This window comes from Simochromis diagramma, unplaced genomic scaffold (assembly GCF_900408965.1).
Source record: "Simochromis diagramma unplaced genomic scaffold, fSimDia1.1 OVJJ01000602.1, whole genome shotgun sequence".
NCBI classification, from domain to species: domain Eukaryota; kingdom Metazoa; phylum Chordata; class Actinopteri; order Cichliformes; family Cichlidae; genus Simochromis; species Simochromis diagramma.
Genome location: NW_024387040.1, coordinates 9,893,194 through 9,915,456, shown reverse-complemented (window position 1 = coordinate 9,915,456; position 22,263 = coordinate 9,893,194). Strand labels below are relative to the sequence as shown.

Genomic DNA, 22,263 nt, shown 5'->3' with positions numbered 1-22,263 from the left:
TTTGCTAAAACTACATTTTTACTTTATATTTTCTCCATCATTTCTCATAAATAAGCGGTATATTAATATTTAATACACAGTTTACAGTAAACAGTAATGTAGCTTTAGGCAGCTAGAGTGTAAAGGACATTAAAAGGTTTAATAATTTTCAACGCGTCAGACATCATAACTTTTTCTAAGATGTATTTTATATTTAAAAAGCTGTTTTCATTGTTATTCATCTGTTTACACACACGTTTCCACTTAAAGGTGCCTATTGGAGAGTTATAGCAGTAATATAACAGTAAATATGTTTGTATGCTTACAGCTACCTTTTAATGTATTATTAATATTTATGAAATGTTTATACTGCTTATGAATTCCAAACAGGAAGTCTTAACGTGCTACCATATAATTAATAGCTACAATTAATCAGGTTACATAAAACAGCTCTGGTGTTAAAAATGCTAAAATGCTGCTAAAAGCAAGCCTGTTTATAAGAAAAACAGCCAGCTGTTAGTGGAGAATAGCAAGGAGATTAAAGTCAGCTAATAAAGACCACAAATAAAGACTTTATGGCAGTGTAGACTTTAGTTTTAGTAATCTATGAGAGCTATGGTGCTAATTAGGCAGTATGAGCATAGACAATAGCCCATTAGAGCACAAACAGGCAGGACAGGCCCATTGTTTCATTAGCAGAGCGCTCTCTGAAGGTAATTAAACTGATTTGAAATTGACTAAAATAGCTGCAGTGTCGTACTAGCCCAGATTATCAGCGAAAGCCTCTTGACAGACGCCGCTCTTTGTATGTGTTTTTTTTTTTTCTCTGAAATCCAACCAAAGCTTTAAAGTGTTAATATTTCAGGCGCAGGAACACACATTGTTGAAACATGATGAGTTATTACCAGCAATGATCACAGGCGATTTTTTTTAAAAGTGAGGAGCGCCGCATCTCTACTTAAATTTGGCCCTAATTGTTTTGTTTCAGTCTATTAATCTTAAAAAGTGACACAGAAGAAAGGATTTCTGCAGTGATGAATGGTGGGACATTCCAATTCCCACTTAATAGCAATTAATTTTCTGATACCCGCACAAGTTTGGCTAGTTTTAATTAGTTTGTTCTGAGGAATCGGGGGGAACTTCACCCCGGATTTCCATGAAAGCGGCGTCTGACTGACTAAATACATTCTCATCAAAGGGAACGGGGTGAGGCTGTCCGACCTTTCTAAGATTCAGTGTGCATTTAATTTCCTATTTACACTTTAAAATAACTCATTAGCATAAGTCCTCTGCACACAGACCTGAGCCGAACACATTAAGACAATAGCTCATTTAAATCATGTCAGAGGAAAAAGTTGCACATACCTCCTCGCCGTGGTTGATCTATATATAGTACAAGATAGGTGAGTTATGAAAGTGCAGTTTTAAGGGTTGAATTCCCACTGGGGCCACTCATGCTTAAATGTGCAGGTATGTAGGGATGAATGTGGTAGGCGTCTATTCACTTACGCTGTAAATGTCCAGTTTTGGTGCCTAGTACAGTTGACATATAATTCCCAATAAACTCGGAGCCACTGTAAATCACAGAGGTTATACTCTTAATGTCAATAAGGAGTCTTTGAACTTTTACTTTTATCTGCTGGTTTAGTGTTTTAATTGCTAAGAATGGAAACCGCCTCAGCACCATTGGTAACACCTGCTTTAAAATCCTGGTGGTCAGGCAGAGAGATTTAGATAAAGAACAATTATTAAAAACATTATTAACCACCCTGATTATGTTCTGTCATCTGAGTTCAGTAAGCTGTTCCCACCAGTACCCCAGTGCAGAACAAATAGACACTTAAAATCCTTCATTTCCTCCGCTTTTAGATCACTTACCTCTAGATTAACCTTTAGATTTTTTAAATCATTTTTAATGTCTTTGTCAATCTGTCTGTTTATTTTATGTATTTTTTCATGTGTTTTACTATTTATTGCAATTTTATCTCTAGACTTCATTCTTTGTTGATCTGTGCCTTGAAGTGCAACACTGTAGGTGACTAGAGTTTAGTGTGATTGTGTGAGTAGGTTGTGTGGATGAAGTACAAAGCTGCCCCTTTTGGGGGGAGTCTGAGTAATATTCAGTGGTTTAAAACCTTTTAACTATATTTAATCAGGGTTTTAACTTTGTGAACTGCAAACCAGATAAAATGTGCTTAAGTGGATGAATAAAAGCCAAAAAAGAAAAAGCTGTCTATATTATTGACTATTTTTTATAATTAAAGTTCATGAAATCCAGTATTTCTTATGGGCGCAAAACAACAAAAAAAAGAGATCAAACAAGTTTTGGACGTATGTAATGGGGAATGTGTGTGAGGCAGTGTTTTAGTGTAATACTAGAATTATTAGATATTTATTTGTTGTTTTATATATGAGACACCTCTGAGCGCACACTTACTGTCGATCGCCTGCAGATACTCCATGTGCAGGGCGCTGGCACTGCTAGCCCCAGCGGCGGATGCCACTGACGGTAGGAGGTCAGACGTGTAAGGGCTGCGGTGGCCCGCCAGCAGAGCCATCTGGTGGTAGTACTCAGCTGTGGTCAGACCTGTGTGAGGGGCTGGAGGAGAAGAAAACAAAGTAACCAAAACATAAACTGATCTGCACCCACGGAAGAAACACTTAAAAGAAAAAGAAAAAAAGGCTGGGTAGAGGCGGAAGAGGAAAAGAGAGAGATGCAAAAGGAAGGGGAAAAATTATTAGCGAGTTAGAAAAACATGACAGGCTGAGCACCTGCACTGCGTTATAAAGTCTGCATTCATTTACATTAGATGATAATCAGCTCAGCAGAACAGTAATGAGCACATTAGCAACACCATCAAGTTTAGCAAAACAGCTGCACAGGGAGCATCACCTGAAGTGGGGAGCCTCACTGGGGACTACCGGATGCTTGCTCAGAGATTACAGTGAGTGTGCATTAGTGTTTGATTGATGCATTCGTGTTGTGAACACCAGAACCGATCGCCTTACAATACAATGCAGTTTTTAAACAGCCTTCGCTCTTCGTGCCGATCACCCGGAGAAAGGGCATGAGCGTGTACATGAATATATATATTTACTGTATGTGTGTGTGGTAAGAGTATGTGGGCTGGTGCATCCTTTGCCAAACACGGCGCTTGTGTGCTGTGCGCATGGGGGCTGCAGATGCAGATATGCAACCTGCTCCTCGACTCTGCACATTTAAACTCTGCAGGAAACAAAAGGCCTAAATCTGCCCAGATAGATCTGTGTGCATGTGGATACAGCCTCCACTTCACTTTCTCTCTCTTTCTCTACAATGTCTCTCTTTTTCAAGTCATTCCCTTAGTTATAGAGTACTGTAAGTCCTTGAACCATAGCCTAAAAATAAACATCTGGCGGTGGGCTTCCGTATGCAAATATTCTAAGAAAGAGAGAGGAAAAGACTAACACTGTGGTTTTGGATGCAAATATGGAATCGGTTCAGACCACTGAGTGCTGCAGATCTTTTTTTTCTCCCCCAATTGAAGAAATAAAGAGAAAATAAATAAAGAAACAGTGTATGAGGAGATTTCCTCTTAAGGCTGGCCTGTATGCCTGCAGAACGCATCCATGATTGGTTAAATGAACGGCAGAAAAAAATTCTAAATTAATTCGATCTGGCTTTTATGTCTTCAGTGGAAGGGGGGAGTTTCTTAATTGTCTCCAGTGTTCCGCCTTAGCTTTGCTTTTGCATTCAACCATAATGTGTCCCATTCAGGAGCCGTGCGCAGAAAAGAGCTTTGCAGAATTTCTAAATCAGAAACGCTGGCATCCGAGTGCGATCCTCGGGGCAAAATGGGGGAGTGGGGGAAGGCTGTCAGTGTGGCACTCAATGTAGGGAAGGCAGAGACATGCCTCAGGACTCCGTGAGCCACCGGGTGCTCCAGCACAACAATAGGAACAGGGGCGAGCCTAACTCTGAACTCGGTCTCATATAGAAAAGAGAGAAATATTGAAGGCGGGAGGGGGGCACAAAAAAAGAGATGTGAAAGCAAATGTGTGGCAGCAAGAGGGTGGCACTAAATCCCACCCACTTTAAATCTCCATTAGATTCTGTTAATTAATTCATCATTATTCAAATGTACTTTTTGCTGGGAAAAAAAAAATCTTTGCATATTGAAGGAGGCTCCCTGTAAGCGCGGTGATATACTAACAACACAAAAGCTGATGGGTTAATTAATCACCGGATTGATTAAAGGAGTAATTAGGTGCCTCATTCACAATTCACAGCATTATGGAGTGAAAAGGGGATCATGTGGTAGGTTGGAGAAACTATTTTGATTTAAAGCAATCCGAGACCGGCGCACATTATTTTGCGGTAATGGAAAATTGGAGGGTAGAGAGTCGGAGCTTCAGTATATCGCTCTAGTGCACGAAAAGGAGCAAGGGGGGGGGGGGGGACGACTCTTGGTCGTTACTTAGTCACAGCTTTCAACAGACCTGGATGAGAAGAGGTCGAATGCACGGGTGCAGAGCAAATGTCCCAGCTATTTGCCATTTCAGAAATACACTTCAGTGCAAGGTTGGGGGCTAAAGTGGGTCTCTGCTGCTGCTGAAGTACCAAAAGGCTGATGGCTGAGAAGGTGAGGGCCATAAATGATTATTGGGACATTTGGAGCTCTATGAGGTGAATGTAGATGTTTGGCAAATAAGATCTTACATAAAAATAAAAGATATTGTTTTTTTTAATTAAAATATGACCAAAATCATTATGAAAATAACTCAATATGTTTATTATTAATTAAAATTTTTTTGTTCTTTCTCTAAGTTGCTAAGACTTATTTTATATATTTATAAAATAAGGTATAAAATAAATGAACTGCTACACATCAGATCAATTGACTTCCCAATTAAAATCCATATTAAGATGTAATATTGCTCTCAGTAGGATGCGATACGAATCACCCCCCTTTACACCACCAAACCGTGAACTTGAGCCCGACCCTCCCTCCGTGTGCGCGGTGTAACTGTACGTGACCCTGCCGCTCACTGATGCATCCTCCAGAGGTCTCCGACATGACTCACAGATCAAAAGGATTAGCCTCCCTCCAATCTGAGCCCCCACCCACACGGATGGCGCTACACTCATAATACTCCCATCTACCCGCTCCCCTCACTCAGATAGCATCTCGCCAACCCCTGGGTCTTAATAGAGATGGATCTGGTTGCCTCTCACCTGACCTCTTTTGATCTCGAACAGGAATTAAACGGATACACACAACCGAGATTCCCCCTAATAGCAATCGAACCTCCGTAATCAATTCCAGCCGTTATTTTTAAGGGTCTTCTGAGGCCTTATCACCCTCTGCTGGGGCTGTGTGCAGCTGAGTGTGTGAGTGTGCACGCGTCATGCGTTGTGTGTGCGTGTTTCAGTTTATGTTTCATTTTACTCACCATCTGCAGGGCTGAGGCCCCGGGTGGCTGACAGAACGGAGATGGAGGGGCTGCTGTGGAGAGAGCGGATGTAGTCCATGTATGGGTTGATGTAGGGGTGTGGATGGTGGAAGGGCGACTCAGCCCCCACAGACGGGTTCCGCTGGGGCGAGATCCGGATGAGGGAGATGTCGGAGAAAGCTGGACTGCCCGCCAGAGCAGGAGGCCTGCAGAGAAGATAATATTAAGATAACATGACACATATGATACAAACTCAAATCACAGGTTTTCACTAAAGGCGTCACATAAAGGGGGGTGGTATCGTGCTTTTCTTTATTTTCTGGCATTTGAACGCTGTTAGAGGGGTTCCAGTGATACAATAAGGGATGAAGTAGTCGCTTAGTATGATGTAATAATGAGGAAATATCATTAAACTGTTGATCTTAGCCACAAATCTCTGGCCATCTGCACAGAAACCTGCACCCACCAACCTGCTTTAAAAAACATCTGTTTATGAGGGGCAGCCAATCAGATTAAAAGCTGACTTAAAATGAGAAGAACAAGGTTGAGATGAATACGGATTATTTGAAACTGTGACTCATGCAAAGCTACTCAAGAACCAAAGTATGGAGCTAGAAATTTCGGCATATTTTTTTTTTCTTTACAGGAAAATTTTTTTGAATAATAAAAAATATATGTGTAGAAAGGAATATTAAAAACACACTGTTTAACAAATGTTTATCATTTTTTTGATATATATATATATATATATATATATATATATATATATATATACACATATATATATATATATATATATATATATATAAACTTGATATTACAAAACTGAATGAAAAAATAAAAATAAACTAAAGGAGGCTTTCTGTTAAGAATTGAGTTGAATTGAATTTATTTATTTTTGTTTATTTGTATTATTTCTTATATTTTTGGGGCTATCCTGGTACGTACTATTTATTTTACTCTTTTTTGTGCACAATGCTTTGTGACCGTTTGTCTGTAAAAAGCATTTAATAAGTAAACAACTTATTTTTCTTTTGGTATTTTTAACCTGATCTAAAAAGTTCAGCAGAAATTAGTCAGCTGTTAATTTGATGGATATATGGAGCTGATATTAACAGCAAATGGGGGGGGAGTAAAAAGCCTTCTTTTTATGTATCTATAAATAAAAGTAATATTTAAAAAAATATATATTTATTTAAAAATTAAATTTAAAAATTAATAAAATTAAGAACATTTTTATTAAATGATGATTTCTTTAAAGTGGCCCTAATATCTCTTCAATCTTTGACTTATAAATGAACTTACTTCAGTATTGCTGTCACAGACTCCCTCTATCTGACACCATTTAGAGACCAGTTAGACCATTTAAATCAACATGTGTACAAGAACAAGATCTTTTGATTCCACTATGTTGTCATTTTTGAGTAAATTAAACATAAATAAGTCAGTTTCGCCACAGTTGAACCGGGGACATCAGGCTTGTTTCAGCCTGAACATCCAGATGTTAATTCGATTGGCAGACTGGCAGTGGCGAGACCAAACAAATAGGCTGTGACACTATCTCTCTCCCTCCATCTGCAAAGCAGAGAGGAGAGTGCTGCATTCCAACTGCTCCCTACGCAGACATTTCCTCAGATCAAAGGCAGCTTTCACCACTGCGTCTTAATCAGAGGGAAACGTTAGACCGAGCTCACCGCTAGCCAGGGCCAGACAAGCAACGCTGCGCCGCAACGCTACATTGCTCAGATGGCTTCGAACTTGGCTTGGAGATGAAACCGTGTACAGAATTGCACATGACGGATACAATTTTGTACAAAATCCACTGGCAAGTCTCATACAAATTCTCATTCTTTAAATAGAAAATGTGAGCGCTATCGGGCTTCACTTTATCAGAAACCTTTACTATCAAATTTCTCTTTTCTGCGAGATGTGAAATAAAGTTGAGAACAATCAGGAAAACTTCTTAGCAGCAGAGTTTGAGATTAACTAATTTGTGCCCACTTCTTATAATTGGTTAGGAGCGCCTGGAAACTTCATAATGATGGCCTACACCACAAAGGCCTTCCCCTGAGGATGTGGAGAAAGCCCCATATCAGGCAGACATTAACGGGCTAAAAGATTAGACTGAATTAGCCCCTCTGCTTCTCTGGGGCTCCCCTATGGACTGGTCTACTGTGACAAAAGACCCCAGGAGTAGGAAAGGATGAGCGAAAAGAGGGAGAGGAAAAAGTCTGGCCCAACGTTTGTTTCGCAGTGACCTTGAGCAAGGCCAGAGGGAGTGGAACAGCCCAATTACGACCTCTGCCCCATCCCCTGTTCCCCTCCTGGCCCCTTCGTCCCTCCACTTCACAGCCCCCCTAATGAAAGAGCTCAGGCCAGGGTCAATAATGAGCACTGAGGAGTGGAAACGACACACACACCCACTGAGGAGCAGACCCAGAAACACACAGTCACACGTGAACTTCTTCATCTTCAGAAGCCTTTCTGTAATTAGACCAAAAAGGGGCTATGGGGCAATTTTAAAGGCCTGCACTGCGGTCGACAGTGTGACAACATGTCTCGCGACGCTGAAGCAGGTGGACGGGAAAAAGACGCCGGCGCTCTCCGGAGGAAGAAGAGAAATCCTGAGCAAAACCTTTTCTGTTTGAAGTGCGCAAAGGTGGCGACTTTCAGGCTCATACCTGACATTGCAACACAAACGGTCGTGGAATTTTTCTCGACCTCCATATGATTGGTGTCTTTTTGCACGTCAGCTGTAAGAAATCTCCCGATAAATTATTTATTTCCTCCACGCCAAGAAGGCCATCGTGAGAGCAAACGGGCATTTCAAAACAGGTGTGTGAACGAAAGAACGTGCTCACGATAAGCAAGCCATGTGCCCCCACGCCACCATTATATGCCTCATTTGCAGAGATCACAACATAGCTGCAGGGTGATGTTTGCTTTCTTGTCACATGGCAGACCTTGAAGCTCGTACACGTACGCACTCGGGGGAAATATGTAGCACGGGGGAAACCGAAAAAACCTGCTCTGTCAGTCATTAAAGAAGAGAAACGGACATGCAAACACACATTTTTAACCATTACCTGCAAAAAAAAGGCATTCGGTTAGCAGCAAAGTAAGCACAACTAATATCTCTGGAAGCATTTTTCACATTTTCTGTGTTGAAATAAAAACCCAGGAGGAAGAGCAGAGGAATTTCATGGCCTGTTTGAGGGAAGCCAGACATCCATTCTGGCTGCCATGACACTGATTAAACCTGTCATGTGTTGGCTGCGTCCCCGTACGCCGGCCTAAGCTAAATGCCTCTACCTTTACTTAGTTTTTTCCAATTAATTAAAAATAAGATCAGAGCAATCGCCTGCATGGCCGGAATACTGGTGGGAAAATCGTGACAAATGGAAGAGATGACTGTGAACAGTAGTCTCAGGGACGGGAAGGAGGGAGTATGTGAACATATGACCTATGAATTTGGGAGGGAAGGGTGGACAGGGAAGAGTTAGGGCAGAGGGGGAGTTGGACAAGGAGGGAAGGGGGAAAAAAAGACGTCTCAAGGGGTCCGCAGCCAGGTGTGAGGGGATTTAAGGAGGACAGCGGAGAGATTGATAGTTCGGAGGAGGTTCGGCGCGTCTTTAAAAGAAAATGCAAGCGAGTGGCCGATCCTCCGTGCTCAGCTGCTCTCTGTAGGGCCGTGATCATCTCAGCATCTGCCAGCATGCATTAATCAACATGACAAAAGGAAGCAGTCTGACAATGTGCAGCGTGTGTTTGCAGGAATGTTCGCCCTGTGTGTGCGCTGATGTGAGAGTAGGTGTGTGGGTGCTGAGAAGTAGCGTCTCGGATACACCTGATTTGAGATTTACATCAAAGTTGTCCTGCAGGGTTTTACATACTTCTTCTTAGAAGAGAAAAACTTCACTCTTCTGCGTCCTTCACAGGTTTATAAATTCCTATTAACCCTTAAAGAAGACGTCCTGCAAAACGGGCAAAAGGAAAGCCTGAGCTCCTGACATATGGAAGCTATTTCCTTTCACGTGGCCTTTCTTAAACCAGCCAGCTCCTCTTTAAGGCATCGCATGTTTACACGGGGCGGTCTGTGGATTTTAAACTGTCGTCTTATTTCACCCAATGAATATACACTTGCCAAGTGTAAATATGTCCCCAAAAGATTTTGAGTTTTTGTAGAGTGGGAGTGTCGAGACCTTGAATCTTTGTTTGGAACAAGATTATATCAACACTAATATTTTTTTTTTTTTTTTGGAGTGGGGAGAAAGCTACAGAAACATGCATTTGCGGTGAAGGCTGATGACTTCACTTAGGCACACAAGGTATCATTGTGGTGCAGCAGCCTGACCTGGTGGTATTGACATAGCGGTGTGCTAAAATAGGAACCGGGCTCTGTAAAATACTTTTAGCTCAAGCATGAAATCGTTGCGCATGAAAGAAAAAAAGATGAACATTTCTTCATGTGTTCTTTGGTGACCAGCACAGGAAATTGGCGAGTCCAAATCCAATAACCCAACAACTGTATTCATGGACCTTCAAATTTTCATCTGTGAGCTGCCAGTCTACTCCCACAGAGAGTCGCGAAAGAAAAAAAAAAGGCACTGAAGCCAGCAGTCATGACCCTGCCGAATTGAGAGGAAGTCTTACTAAAACCAGTCTGTACACTGCAACGGTTCATGAGTGCTGGAAAATGTAGCTTTTCCATGACACAGGCCAACAATTACATTGATTCGATGTCACATTTACAGGGGAACTAATGAATATGAAATAGCATAGATGCATCTCATGTTCACACTTAACTACTGCCTGTAGCTGCAGCTATGAATAATAGTATACTGTAGCTAGCTGTAGCTCAGGAGGTAGTGCAGGTCACCCACTAATTGGTAGGTTTGTGGTGCTGATCCAATCTGCATGCAAAAGTGTCCTTGGGCACGATACTGAATCCCAAGTTGCTTCAAAGTGTGAAAGTGTGAATGTCTATAGATAGAAAGCACTTAACCATAGAAAAAGTGCTTGTATGTATGTGGGCAAAGTATCAAAGTGCTACATAAGAACCAGTCCATTTAGCATTTAGCTATTATTACATATACATTACATATTATTACATAGTCCGGTGTCATTAACTTGATAACAAGGTTTTTTCTTCTCTCTTTACACTCGTAAATGCAAATTATAAGCAGCCAAGTGTGTGGAAGAAGCTCAAGCTAAAGTTAGTGATGGCTAATGCTCTAGACTTGTAGACAATCAGTATTAGGGGCAACAAAGAACTGCAGTTCCCTATAAGAACACTTGGTGGGCTGGCTCCAAAAGTCAGTACATTCCCACACACTCACCTGCTAAAATGTCCACTTCTAGACATCTTCTAAACATTTGAGCTGTAGCTAACTCTAGCCTTTTTAATGAGTATGCTAACTTTCATGGGGATGCTATGGCTAGCAGCTTCGCCTCACACAATTAGAAGGTTACTGGTTCAAATCCCAGCTGACGCCATTCTGTGAGGATGTGAGCTAGATAAAGTGCTATATGAATGAGTATAATACATTTCTTTTTTTAAAGATAGGTGCTTTGTTTAATTATGTTAACAGTATCTGTAGCAGTTTAGTATGATAATATGTAGTATGCTAATAGATAGCAGCTACCTTGGTCTGTGCTATTGCTAGATAATAGCTTAGCACTACACTGGCTCCAAAAACCCCTGACTGTGATTACTTTAAGCACCTGATTGATGGTAAGATGGGAAAATATTGCTTTAATATGTTATAAGGATGGAACTTTATTCACCATATATCAAAACCTGAGCATGTTTCCTATCCATATGCTCCCCTACTGTCAAGGAGTGCTGCCGCAGTCAGTCTGAACAAGGCCTAACCCATCACAAAGGTCTCTGTGATTCTATTATTTTCTCTGTTTGACACAAAAACATTGCAGTACTGTGAACTGACAGTTTTTTGTTCTCTCTTTTTTTTTTTGCTAACAATATTTAGTAGCAGATGGATGATTTAGTAACAGAACACTGCACAGGACTTCATATTAGTGAAAAATAAAGAAGCAGTTTACACACACGTGGCCACAAGGGGCTGAGTGAGGTGGGAACTGAGAGTTTTAGAGGGAATTGGGATCTGTCAGGTGTCAGTACCTCTCCTGACCGAGGCTGACAGCATCACATGCCCACCTCCCCCCCTCAAACCTCACCTCAATCTCACCACCTCATAGAAGCCGGCACTCCCACCCCCCTCACCCCACCCACTCTCAACCCTCTAACCCACCCAGCCACGGCACAGCACTGCCACCGCTCTGAAAGCCTAAACCAGAGAGGTGGAAGAGAGAGGCTCCTGACAGCGGAAACACAAGCACTTTAAAGCTCCAAACCCTTTCACTGAGATCAAAGGGCCATAGGAACTGAGCCAGCTGAGACCCAAGGAGAGAGGAGAGGGAGCTGAGACAAGGGGAGAGAGAGAAGACAGAAAGAGACTGAGAGACACAAACAGAGGAAAGAGAATTCAGGGGTTCCTTCATTAAGACTTCATTAAGACCTGCAGCTAACACACATTCCAGCGCAAACTGGACTCCCTCTTCCACAGCAATCCTTCATGGCCTTTGTGACAAACCATTTTTCTTGGGATGACGAACAGAATAATAAAAAGAATTTTCTCCACACTGCGCCAGTAAGAGTCGTGCAGTGTTTTGTCTTAACTTTATTCTATTGGTGCCTTTTAGGCAAATATCTGAGAAAAAAAAGGGCTTTTTATGCAGTAAATTTTACTAACACCCCTTCAAAGAAATGTGTTCTCCACTTTTTTTGCTTTTGAAATGCTCATTATTATCTTAATTGCCCCATATTAAAGAGAAGGACCTGCACAGGTTGTATCCCACCTTTTCCTCTATGGTTGCAGTAATAGACTCCTTTAACCCCAATGACCATGAACAGGATAAGCAGTCAAGAAGATTAATTGCTGGAAATAACAGTCGTATGCAGTGTATGGATGCACCTAAGCTCCAGACTGGTCACCTCGTCAAATGTTGAAGTTTAGAAACTTCAAAAATCAAATGAGTGATTCATCAAATAAGGCTGAAAAACTCATTCTTTGGCCTTTACTGTCAGCACCATCTAATCTGAATTTCCTCGTTGCAGTCCAGCAGCAGTGTCTGCTTTAAGCTTTTCTTCTGGGCAATGCAGGCGGCAGAGCTGGCAGGGTATGGTGAGGTTGCCAGGCATTCGGGGTAAATATGTTCCCCGAACGCTGCGAGGGCTCTGCGTGACCCTCTGACATCAAAGGCCTGGGTGGGTCCGAGGGGTGGGAAGGATTTCTATTCATGGTCACATCAAGCAGGATTCCCTCTCTGCGGGATACCTCTGGGGGCGTGCCAGACATTCCCATACACTGCGTCGTCAGTTCACACATACTCAGTCGCTGTGCAGTTCAATTCCCAGCAGTCTCCTTCAATCCCCCCCAACTCCTACAAGTGTGCGTTACAGTCACATTCACACGCAAGCAGAAGATACACACTCGTTCTGCCAGAACGGCATATAGCTCATCTCTGTGAGCACGTATCACTCCACGCCGCTGGAGCGGTAAGACATGTTTATTAGCAGGAGTCAGAGAGTGTGACAGGGTTGAGTCATAACACACGGGTCCAGGTGTCAGCGGCTCTGGTTGAATCTGCCACCTCTGTGAACTCCAGAGGAGTCATGAACCTTAAAAGTTGAGTCACACGTGAAAAATGCTTCTTGTTCGAGATCAAGGCGAAACGCTCAGAAAGAAAGGGACTGGGCTTTATCGAGAAAAAACAAAAACACAAGACAGATTCAAATCTTCTCACCACTCGTGCTGGTTTCAAAATGTGACTGAAAACAGTCGTCGTTTTTGAAAAGTTTATATTTGGCTTTGCCACGCAGCGGGGTTGGTTTTTTTGTGTTTGCTTTGTGTTTTTTTTATTTTGTTCACAGGCAGTTTTAAAGCCTTTTTTTTTTTTTCAACGAACTGCAATTAAACGTAATTTCAGCCATCGCGATAAGAACGTCTACCAAAACGAATCAACTAAGTATACGGCGAGAAAATGAAAACATGAAAGTGAAATTGCACAAAATGAGCCAGGCCTTTTTTCCTGTAATTTCAAGGGGGCTGGAATCAGGGAACAAACATGAGCTCAGGGGAAAAAAAACAAGAAAAAAAAGAGGATTTTCTTGTTTCTTTTTGGTCGTCTCCCATGCTTGATTTTGCTCTTTTACAAGTAGAACACCTTCATCTCTGTGCGCAACCAATTACGTACTTGATTGCTGTTTTTTTCCCCCGCTTTTCTCTTTTTTTTTCAAAGCGAGAGAGTGAGTACAGGTGGAATTAGCTCTCAGTCAGTGTTTTGAGTTCCTCTGGCATGCCTCGGGCAAGAGTGAAGACAGGAGGGGGACTCCTGGGTGTTAAAGTGTTAAACTTCTGAAAACATGGAGGAAACACATCTACCTTTCTTTTTCCTCTCAAGCCGTGTCTCGATGGCCCCGATGCCTTTACACAGAAACTCAGCTGACGCCTGCAGCTAAACAGGGTTCAGGGTTCCACACCCCATCGCCCTAGCTACCCGACGAGTCAGGTAATGAGCATGCGTGCCTGCGTGTACGGCCCACAGGTGAGGGGCGGTGTTGGAGAATGAGTGTGGCCCAGGGGCTGCGAGGAGCCTCGTGGATCCGTGAGACAGCTCCGCACGATCCCCTCGCAATTCGACACGTCACACTGGGCTGCCGAAATGAGCAGCCGCACGGATGGGCCTGAGCAAATCACAAACAATACACAGCGCTACAAGACAGCAGAGACACACTGCTGGAGATGGTTAATCCTTCAGACAGAGATCTGAGGTAGAACAACAGAAAAAAAAAAGGTGGGGGTCAGGAGGATGAGGAAGGGAGGGAAAGCCGAGACACAGAGGAAGAAGAGGAAGAAGCAGAGCGGGAGCATCAGGTACGAGACAGAAATATGTGTTTCCTCCTTGGCACTAAAAATCTCCTTTTCAGAGCGAAATCCATCACGTTTTCCTAATACATACTTCATGCAGAGGAAGGGAGAGAAAAGAAAAGCCGGACAGAAGAAAGGCAAGCGCTGGTGGGAAAGTGAACAGACACAGCCTACTTTATTCTGCCCATTTCATCCATCTTGTTGGGCTAATAAAATGTCAAGTGGAGTTCCTTGATATTTAATCATGAAGGGGCCGAATGCGTGGCGGTGCCAAGCGCAGGCTCGATGAAGCTTTGGGAAGCTTAAACACAGACCTGAGGAAATTTTGGATAAACCCAAAGAGAGGGAGGACGTTTCACAAACCTCGCTACCCAAATGAAGCAAAACTGTTAAGAAATAGGAGATCCTAATAAGGGGAACTTTTTTTTACTTCCTTTGGCTCCAGGAACAAGTTTCCCAGCTTTACTCCATCCCCTTAAATAAACGTTAATTCCTAATTTAGTCAAATCGGTCAGAGAAATGATGAAAATGTGACAAAAAAAGAAGAAGAAAAAAAACCTTGCTCTGTCTTATAAGCACCCTGCAGCTGCGTGCATGACTCTGCATATTTGCGAGCAGCTCCGGCCGGACACTCGCCATGAAAACATAAATAAATAAATGAAAGAACTTCACAAGCTGACGCCCTCTCAAAGAAAAGAGAGGCACCATGGGAGACAGAAATAGCAACGGGCTTCTCTTTTGACCCGCGTTGCAAACTGCACTATTAGAGGAAACCATCCTATCGGGCTATCAGATGTAATGGACGCCACATCTGATAAGGGAGATAAGGAAGGGCTGAGAGAAAAGAAATCGCTTTATGTGATATGAATTAATTTTCACTGGTGAGGAAAGTGTAAAAGAAGCGATTTAAGAAGAAAAAAATGCGATTCAGAAGATAAACAAATAGAGAAAGGGAGGGGAGGAGGTCCAGAAGCTGTAATGAACTCATTTCCTCCCAGCATTAAAACTTTCATTGGTCTTTAGCACAATGACTAAAAGCATTCTTGTAACCGACATGTGGGAATGTTTTGCATTGTTGCGTTTGGGTTCCCTTTCAATCATTTACCCAAGGCTCGACCAGGAGAGTCGGAGGCGAAGGAGAGAGGGAAGAAAGGAAAGGAGGGACTGAGAGAGGATGGAAAATGAGGAGAGTTGGCGAGGATTTATGACCCTGTTCCCTTGGTCTCGTTACTTGCTATAACTGGCCCCCAGAGTGGGATCGCAGGGTCTGGAGCTCAGAGCCCAGAGATCAGAGTAATGGAAATTCCACATTTCTACACTGCTACAGCGTGACGGCTTTAGGGCACAGGTTGATTCGAAAAAAGAAGAAGAAAAAAAGAAGAAAAAAGAAGCTGAAAACTGACTCTCAATTTTTTAAAATCTGGAAGCAGAATTGATTTTTCTGCATTAGGTAAGAAGCAGCCTTTCTGAAGCTCGGTGATTCCTCAAACGCAGCAAAGGTGCGCTTAAGTGATGGCTTCTCCTGCCGGGAGGCTCTTTTAAACGCGATGTATATGTGCGGAGCAGACACCAGCCTGAGGTCGGGGAGGCGATGTGAGGCGGCACGCCGTCTGTGCTGGGGTTGCATCTCGGGCCCCGCCAATGAGAGGAGGGTCTCGTAAAAGTGACACTCGGCCACACCCACCAAATAAGCCACTGCGTTTACTTCTCTACTCCGCATGCACCATAGCACGTCATGCAAAAAACTGATTTTTTTCAGAGATTACTCGATTAATCAATCAGCCGACTTACACAAAATTAATCAGCATGCTTTTTCTTTACGTAATTTCTTAACTATGCTTCTTATTTTTCAAGCTAAAATACCATAAAGTGGAATTTTTGTTACAGTTGCATTCTGAATATTTGGTGTTTCATCTTATCTAATGAATGCATTCCACAATAGTGACAGAGACTACTAAAATACAGTTAGCGCTGTTATTTGTATATAAATGCTTTAATAGACGCCTTATTTTGCAGACGATAAATTGTCAGACGTCTGAACAATGTGGTGCGGACAATGAAACCGGTTAGCGGCAAACACAACAAAGAGCAGGAGTTTAGTCTCAATATCATATTAAGGAGGACAATAAAAGTTGACGGATGGCGATCAAAATAACAACAAAAAATGGCAGCGGAATAAATGCTAAAATTATTTCCAAGCACGCGTCTATCTGCGTGTGCGAGCACGGCTGCACCAGCGCACACACACGCACGCGTCCAAACACACACACAGCTGTTGGCACCTGCCTGTTATCTCTTCCCCTCAGACCTGGTTTTTCATTGTGCTCCTTGGGAGAGCTACAAATTGAGATCTCAAACATGAAGAGGGGGCAAATGACTTGTGTACGGGAAATCAAATCCACTAATGTGTTACATGTGCAAATTCGCAGGCCCCTCGTATTAGAGATTCATGTATTCCTGCTTTATCAGAATGTACCTTTTTCAGAGCCGTTTTCAATGGAGCCTCAAATTAAATTCAACCAAACACAGAAGAGAATATAATTAATAGGGAATATTTGTCGAAAGGATAACCAGACAGGAACTGATTTGCATTAATAAAATGCTCGTGAAAGGGATCAGACTGGAAATGCTGTAAATTCTTTGACAATTCCCGTTTGCCTGAAAGACGTATTAAACAAGTAATGAACTATTTAAAGAGGATTAAAAACATTTAAAAGAAATGCACGTGATATTTAATAACCAGGGAGACATACAAATATACACACAGCAGCAGTAGCAGCAGCCCTGGCAGCAGTGGCCCCAGCATAAGTAATCCTAGCCTGGTAAGTAGAGTTTTGGAACATGTCTTAACAGATCTCCACAAGTAATGACTCAACCCTAAAACCTTTACAGGCCTTGTCAAATATCTGCTGTGCCAAACTCGTTTTTTCCCCCCTCTTTTTTTTTTCTCTCTCAACCTGCTGGATCCATCATTCTCAAACTACACAGGTGCCTTCAAAATATCACGGTCCTGTGCACAGGGTGAAGGAGGGGATGGGAGGCAGGCTACACTGCCCATTTAGGGTTCTGAAACTAGTGTATTACAAAAAAAATAGATATACTGTAACTTCAATCTGCCCACATTTCTGCTTAGGCATTTATCTCCTTTCTCTCTAAATCCTGAAATTGCCTCAGAAAAAAAAGGAAAAAAAAAAAAGAGGGGGGTATTTTCCTCCTTTCTTGCACATTTTCACAGAGTGGCGCGCAACTTTCTTTCTTCCCCTGCTCTTTTTTTTCTCCCCCTCCTGTGAAAATTGAAGAGGCTTTATGTCAAATACGGCTAAAGCCAGCCTCTCCATATCAAACAACGCAGCGCGAAAATTACTGTGGCGATGATAAGGCTGCCAGATAGAGTGGGAGAAAGAGAGCAAGGGGTGGAGTGGTGGGGGGGGGGGACTGAAAGGAAGTGACTCTACTCAATTATACTGCAAAATTGGTATGACTGAATATTTTTCATTCAGGTGACTGATAGTATCAGTGAAACTGCAATGCAGATAAATAAAGGAGCCTTCTGTCAAGAATAAACACCATTAATCATGAAGCCAGCTACTGCGTGACCGCCTGTCCCCCCGACTTACTCCACTGAGAAAGTATTAAAGAAGGGGTGGGGGGGTTGTGTGCATGTGTGGGGGGTGGGGGTGGGGGGGGACTAAGGAAGGGGGCGGGGCGGTATTGGTGACTCCACCAGAAAGGGGTGACCTATGAAGTCACACAGAATGGGTTTTTTGGACAGTTAAGAGAGGAAGATGAAAAAGCAGCCTTCATCTTTCAGCCACTGCTTCCTGGTGACAGAAGCACATCTGGATGGAGATTATCAGATGTGATGGTGGAGCGGTCATTTACACCGGATGCAATTTATGGCTACCCTTCTCATTCTATGTTAGTCGAAAACAGATTTAAAAGTGAATAATCATAAAAAAAATCTTTACATATATTATTTTTCTGTAGAAAATCTGGACTGTATTTTTAGAAAGTGGCTGAAAACAACATTTTAATGATTAAACGAGGCCTCAAATCGCACTGTAAGTAACGCTCCGTTTCCACCAGCTTCTAGAAAAGATACACCAGGTCCTTTTTTGTCTTTTTATTGTTGATTGTGTTATTGTTATGCTGCTTGTGTGCACATCTGTGTGTCTGTGTGTGTGTGTGTGTGTGCAACGTATTGCGATGCTCGCTCTCATCCCGTCTGGAAGGAGGTGTTGAGATAAGGCCGTGGTCTTTATGCAAAGCAACACTCGGCTCCTCCGTGAGCAGATTGGGCGCTCTGACAACAGTTTATGTAAATAACAAAAGGAACTCGGCGCACATCTTAAAGAAAACAACAAAAACCCATGCGGGCGCGCTCAGTGAGGAAAGCGGGGAGGAAGAAGTGCGTAAGGGGCGATGCGTCCGAACTCTTGCGTTTTACTTCTGAGCTGATTGGATTTAGAGGGTAACAAGGTGACTCAGTCAAGTTGGTGCCATGTTTAAATGAAACAAAGCTTGAGAAGCAACAGCTCACGCAGCCCTGGAGCCAATTAATTCCTCCCTGCTTCATCGTTTCTGAGCTGAGGTTTTGTTGTGATGACAGAGATGTGCCACAACTCTCCCCCCACACTCTCCCCGGTCCTCCAGAATACCTTCTAGTCGGCCCTGCAGCTGAACAAACACTGGTCATGAATGAAATAACCACACGGGCCGGGAACACGGAAACACACCCGCAAAGCCCCCCACCTGTACCCTAACTCCACATATAGAGAAAAATAAACCGCTTTACTTTATTTATGAGACACATGAGTCCTTAAGGTCTGTTAATATCTTGAGAATAGAGAAAACTGACAGCATCTGAGCTAATTTTGCATTTTTTGGGGGGGTTGGACGTATACAGTGGGGAATATATATGCATGTTTTACTTTATAGGAAGGGAAAGCAATTTAAAGTAATAGTTACCACAAAGAAAACCTTTCATGAAAAAAATCTCCTTAGAGTGCTCGTTTACTTTTACAGCTTTATAGACTCTTTAATTGACTCCGCTGGCTTGACTAATTCTTTTTTAAATCCACATACGGTAAATGAGCGAAAGGTTGTGAGTCAATTGCTTATCCCCTAAGAATGTTTTGTCGTTTTAGTGGCCCCCCATTCACAGCACGAGGGCCCGGGACTCCAGAGTAAATTCTGATGCCGATAATTGACTTGTGACGAATACCTCTGTTTGTTCTGCACGGTCTCCGGGTGACCCAGAGCCGGCGTTGAGCTGCATGAGAGGGCTGTTTTGTTTTTCTGTGTACCGCGGTCAGGCAATAAAGCTGGAATGAAAGGAGTGGTCTCTTCTGTTGGAGCTGGCCTCACCCCCACACCCCCCCACCCCACCACCAAACTCCCATTAAGCCAAACCAGCACAAAGGGGACCAAAGCTCCCATGGAGAGCCTGCTCTTCACAGATCAATGTGTTTATTTAGGCAGGAAAGACTCTTTCTCTCTTTGCTAAGTCTGGAGTTAAGCTGGTTCCAGACCAGAGACACACACAGACACACAGAAAACTGGCCAAGTTTAAAGGAGGAAAAGACTCCAGCTGATCCCGGATCAGTGCAGGACAGTAAAGTTTAGGTTACTTCAGATAAAAAAGAAAGAAACCTGTTAAACGCTTCTTGTTGGTTGTTGGGATTAGCTTCAACTCAGACTGAGATTGTTGAAACTCTTGTTAAGTGCTGTTCTTGCACGTGAATATAAATTTCTCAGTAAAGAGAAATCGCCCCCCCACCCCCCGCCTCCTCTCCTGACCCCGAGGCGTTAATATTGAATGGCACATTGGTACCTTCCCCACAAGAATTCATAAACTAAACGATTAGCCTCTGTCTGTAATTGCACTCTCCCTTGCCTAATAGGGGCGGTGAGGTAAAGAGGGGAGAGAAAAAAAAACAAAGGACAGTTAATTTGTGATTTCCTCTGCTCATTTGAAGGCAAATTAAGTGTCAAACAGCTAATACGGAGCATATTTCATTTTATGAGCTTTTAATTTAATTCCACCGCCTCATATCACTGGAGCCCGTTAGCTGCGCTGCTAACGCCCGCTCCTCGTCTGAAAACGAGGGCCATAAATAAACACGTTTCAATTAGGCCCTTCACAGTAATAGGATATGATTCTGTTCATTTGCCACGTACGGATGGTGTATGTGTCATTGTGGCACAGAGGAAACAAGCTGCCGGGCGCTCGTGGTGTTTTTCTCCGGCCACGGATGCCCGGTGGTGGCTGGCTTGTGTGCATGGCGGGGGGAAGCCGGCTGGATTGATGGAACTGCCGCAGGGCCAACCCAACTGTAATTACAGGCCCTAATGAGAGGTTGCATGGGGAAGTACTGCAATAATAGTCCCTGTGTACTTAGGCATATCTTTGAGGGGGCTAATAACGATTAATTCTGCTCACCGAGGAGAACTTGTCTTAAAACAATTCAATATTTCTCCATAAGCCGCCTCCTGTCCTCCATTTCCCCCGAGCGACAGCTATACGTTGACTGCCTCGCGTGGGCTGCCTACAAGCAGCATTACCGAGCAGAATGCATCGCTTAAATCCTGGCAGAGATTTACGCTTTTGCGGTAGTTTCACAGTCGTAAAGTTTAGTTGCTGAAACTCGCTCAAAACCTAAAATCTGGGAGTGTAATTAACTCCAATTTGCCATCAGGTGGTTGGACGCAGCTGTAATACCACAAGTGATGAGCGCATCTTCCCACCAAGGAATTCAGGGCTGCTTTTTTAATCAAGCAGGCAATATTGCTGCTTCCCTGTGCAAAAGAATCCAAAGTAGATGAGAACAATTTCTGCATGAAACCCACGTAGGGCCCGCAGATAATGCGCATGACAGTGAGCTCACAAGACTTTATTTAAATAAGGCTGGCCACTCAACAGCTGTTTTATAATCATGACAAATAGTTTCCCTCAGCGCAGCGTGTCATATTAAACAGCTCCACGTCTAATGGTTTGGATAAATAGGCCCTAAGTAGCATGGCAGGAGCATGGCCGTGTCTCCAGTGACAGCAAACCAAGCGCGCAGATAACTCCCGTCCGGACAGAGTGACTGAAGACACCGTTGCTGCGTAACTTCTCCCCCTTAATTCAATTCTTCAGCTCCGTGTTGTCCCTCTAACCCCCCCACCCCCGCCTGCTTCCTCATTTTTCTCCTCCTCCCTAACCTGCTGCTCCGCTTCGTACCAAAGCGCTCCTGACGGATAACAAGCCCGGCTGTTTGTTTGAGCTTATGTTGCCTGAGCGTGTTCGCCCCATTATCTGCGCATAAGCTAAATGCTAAATTATATTTGCCATTTTGTTTGCAGTGACACGAGGCATCAATCACCTCCCCTTGTTTTTTTTATTTCCTCGCCTCGACCCCCCCCTTCCTCCTCTGAGCAGGAGACGAGGGGTTGAGAGGTGGGGTGGGCCGGAGACGGGGGGGGGGGGGACATAAAAAATTCATTACGCTTAGTGGCACATCAGCAAGGGAGAGATATGACTCCTGAGGAGGAGAAAGGGGGGAGTTGATAATGATGAAGAATATCAAACATAATGCGGCCCAAGTAGCTGCCCCATCCAATTTGTCCTCGTCGCACGCTGATCGCTTCCTCCGTGTCGGCGGGTAGGAAACAAGCGCCACAAGGACGAGGACTCCTGCACTGTTTGGATGCAAAGAATACAAATGACCGAGAGAGTAGAAGAGAAGGTAGTGACTAATAGTGAGGAGAAAGGAGCAATTTGTGCATGCGAGCGAGCTCGCTGAGCACTTTGAAGTTCTCTGCTGACCTGGCAGGCACCATCGGACCCACTCCACAGGGGCAGACTAAAGCAATAAGAGTTACCCTGTTTATAATAACTTACCACTGGAGAGCAGAG

General features: G+C 43.3%; 1 protein-coding gene across 1 annotated transcript in view; it reads right to left on the bottom strand.

The window, feature by feature from the left end:
• gli3 (GLI family zinc finger 3) overlaps positions 1-22,263 on the bottom strand; it is a 97,156-nt gene that overhangs the window by 21,938 nt on the left and 52,955 nt on the right. Inside the window, exons 5-6 of the mRNA XM_040043633.1 lie at positions 5,413-5,618; positions 2,417-2,578 (exon numbers count right to left, since the gene is read on the bottom strand). Of these exons, the coding sequence (XP_039899567.1) occupies positions 2,417-2,578; positions 5,413-5,618 (368 nt within the window). The remainder of the gene's footprint in view (positions 1-2,416; positions 2,579-5,412; positions 5,619-22,263) is intronic.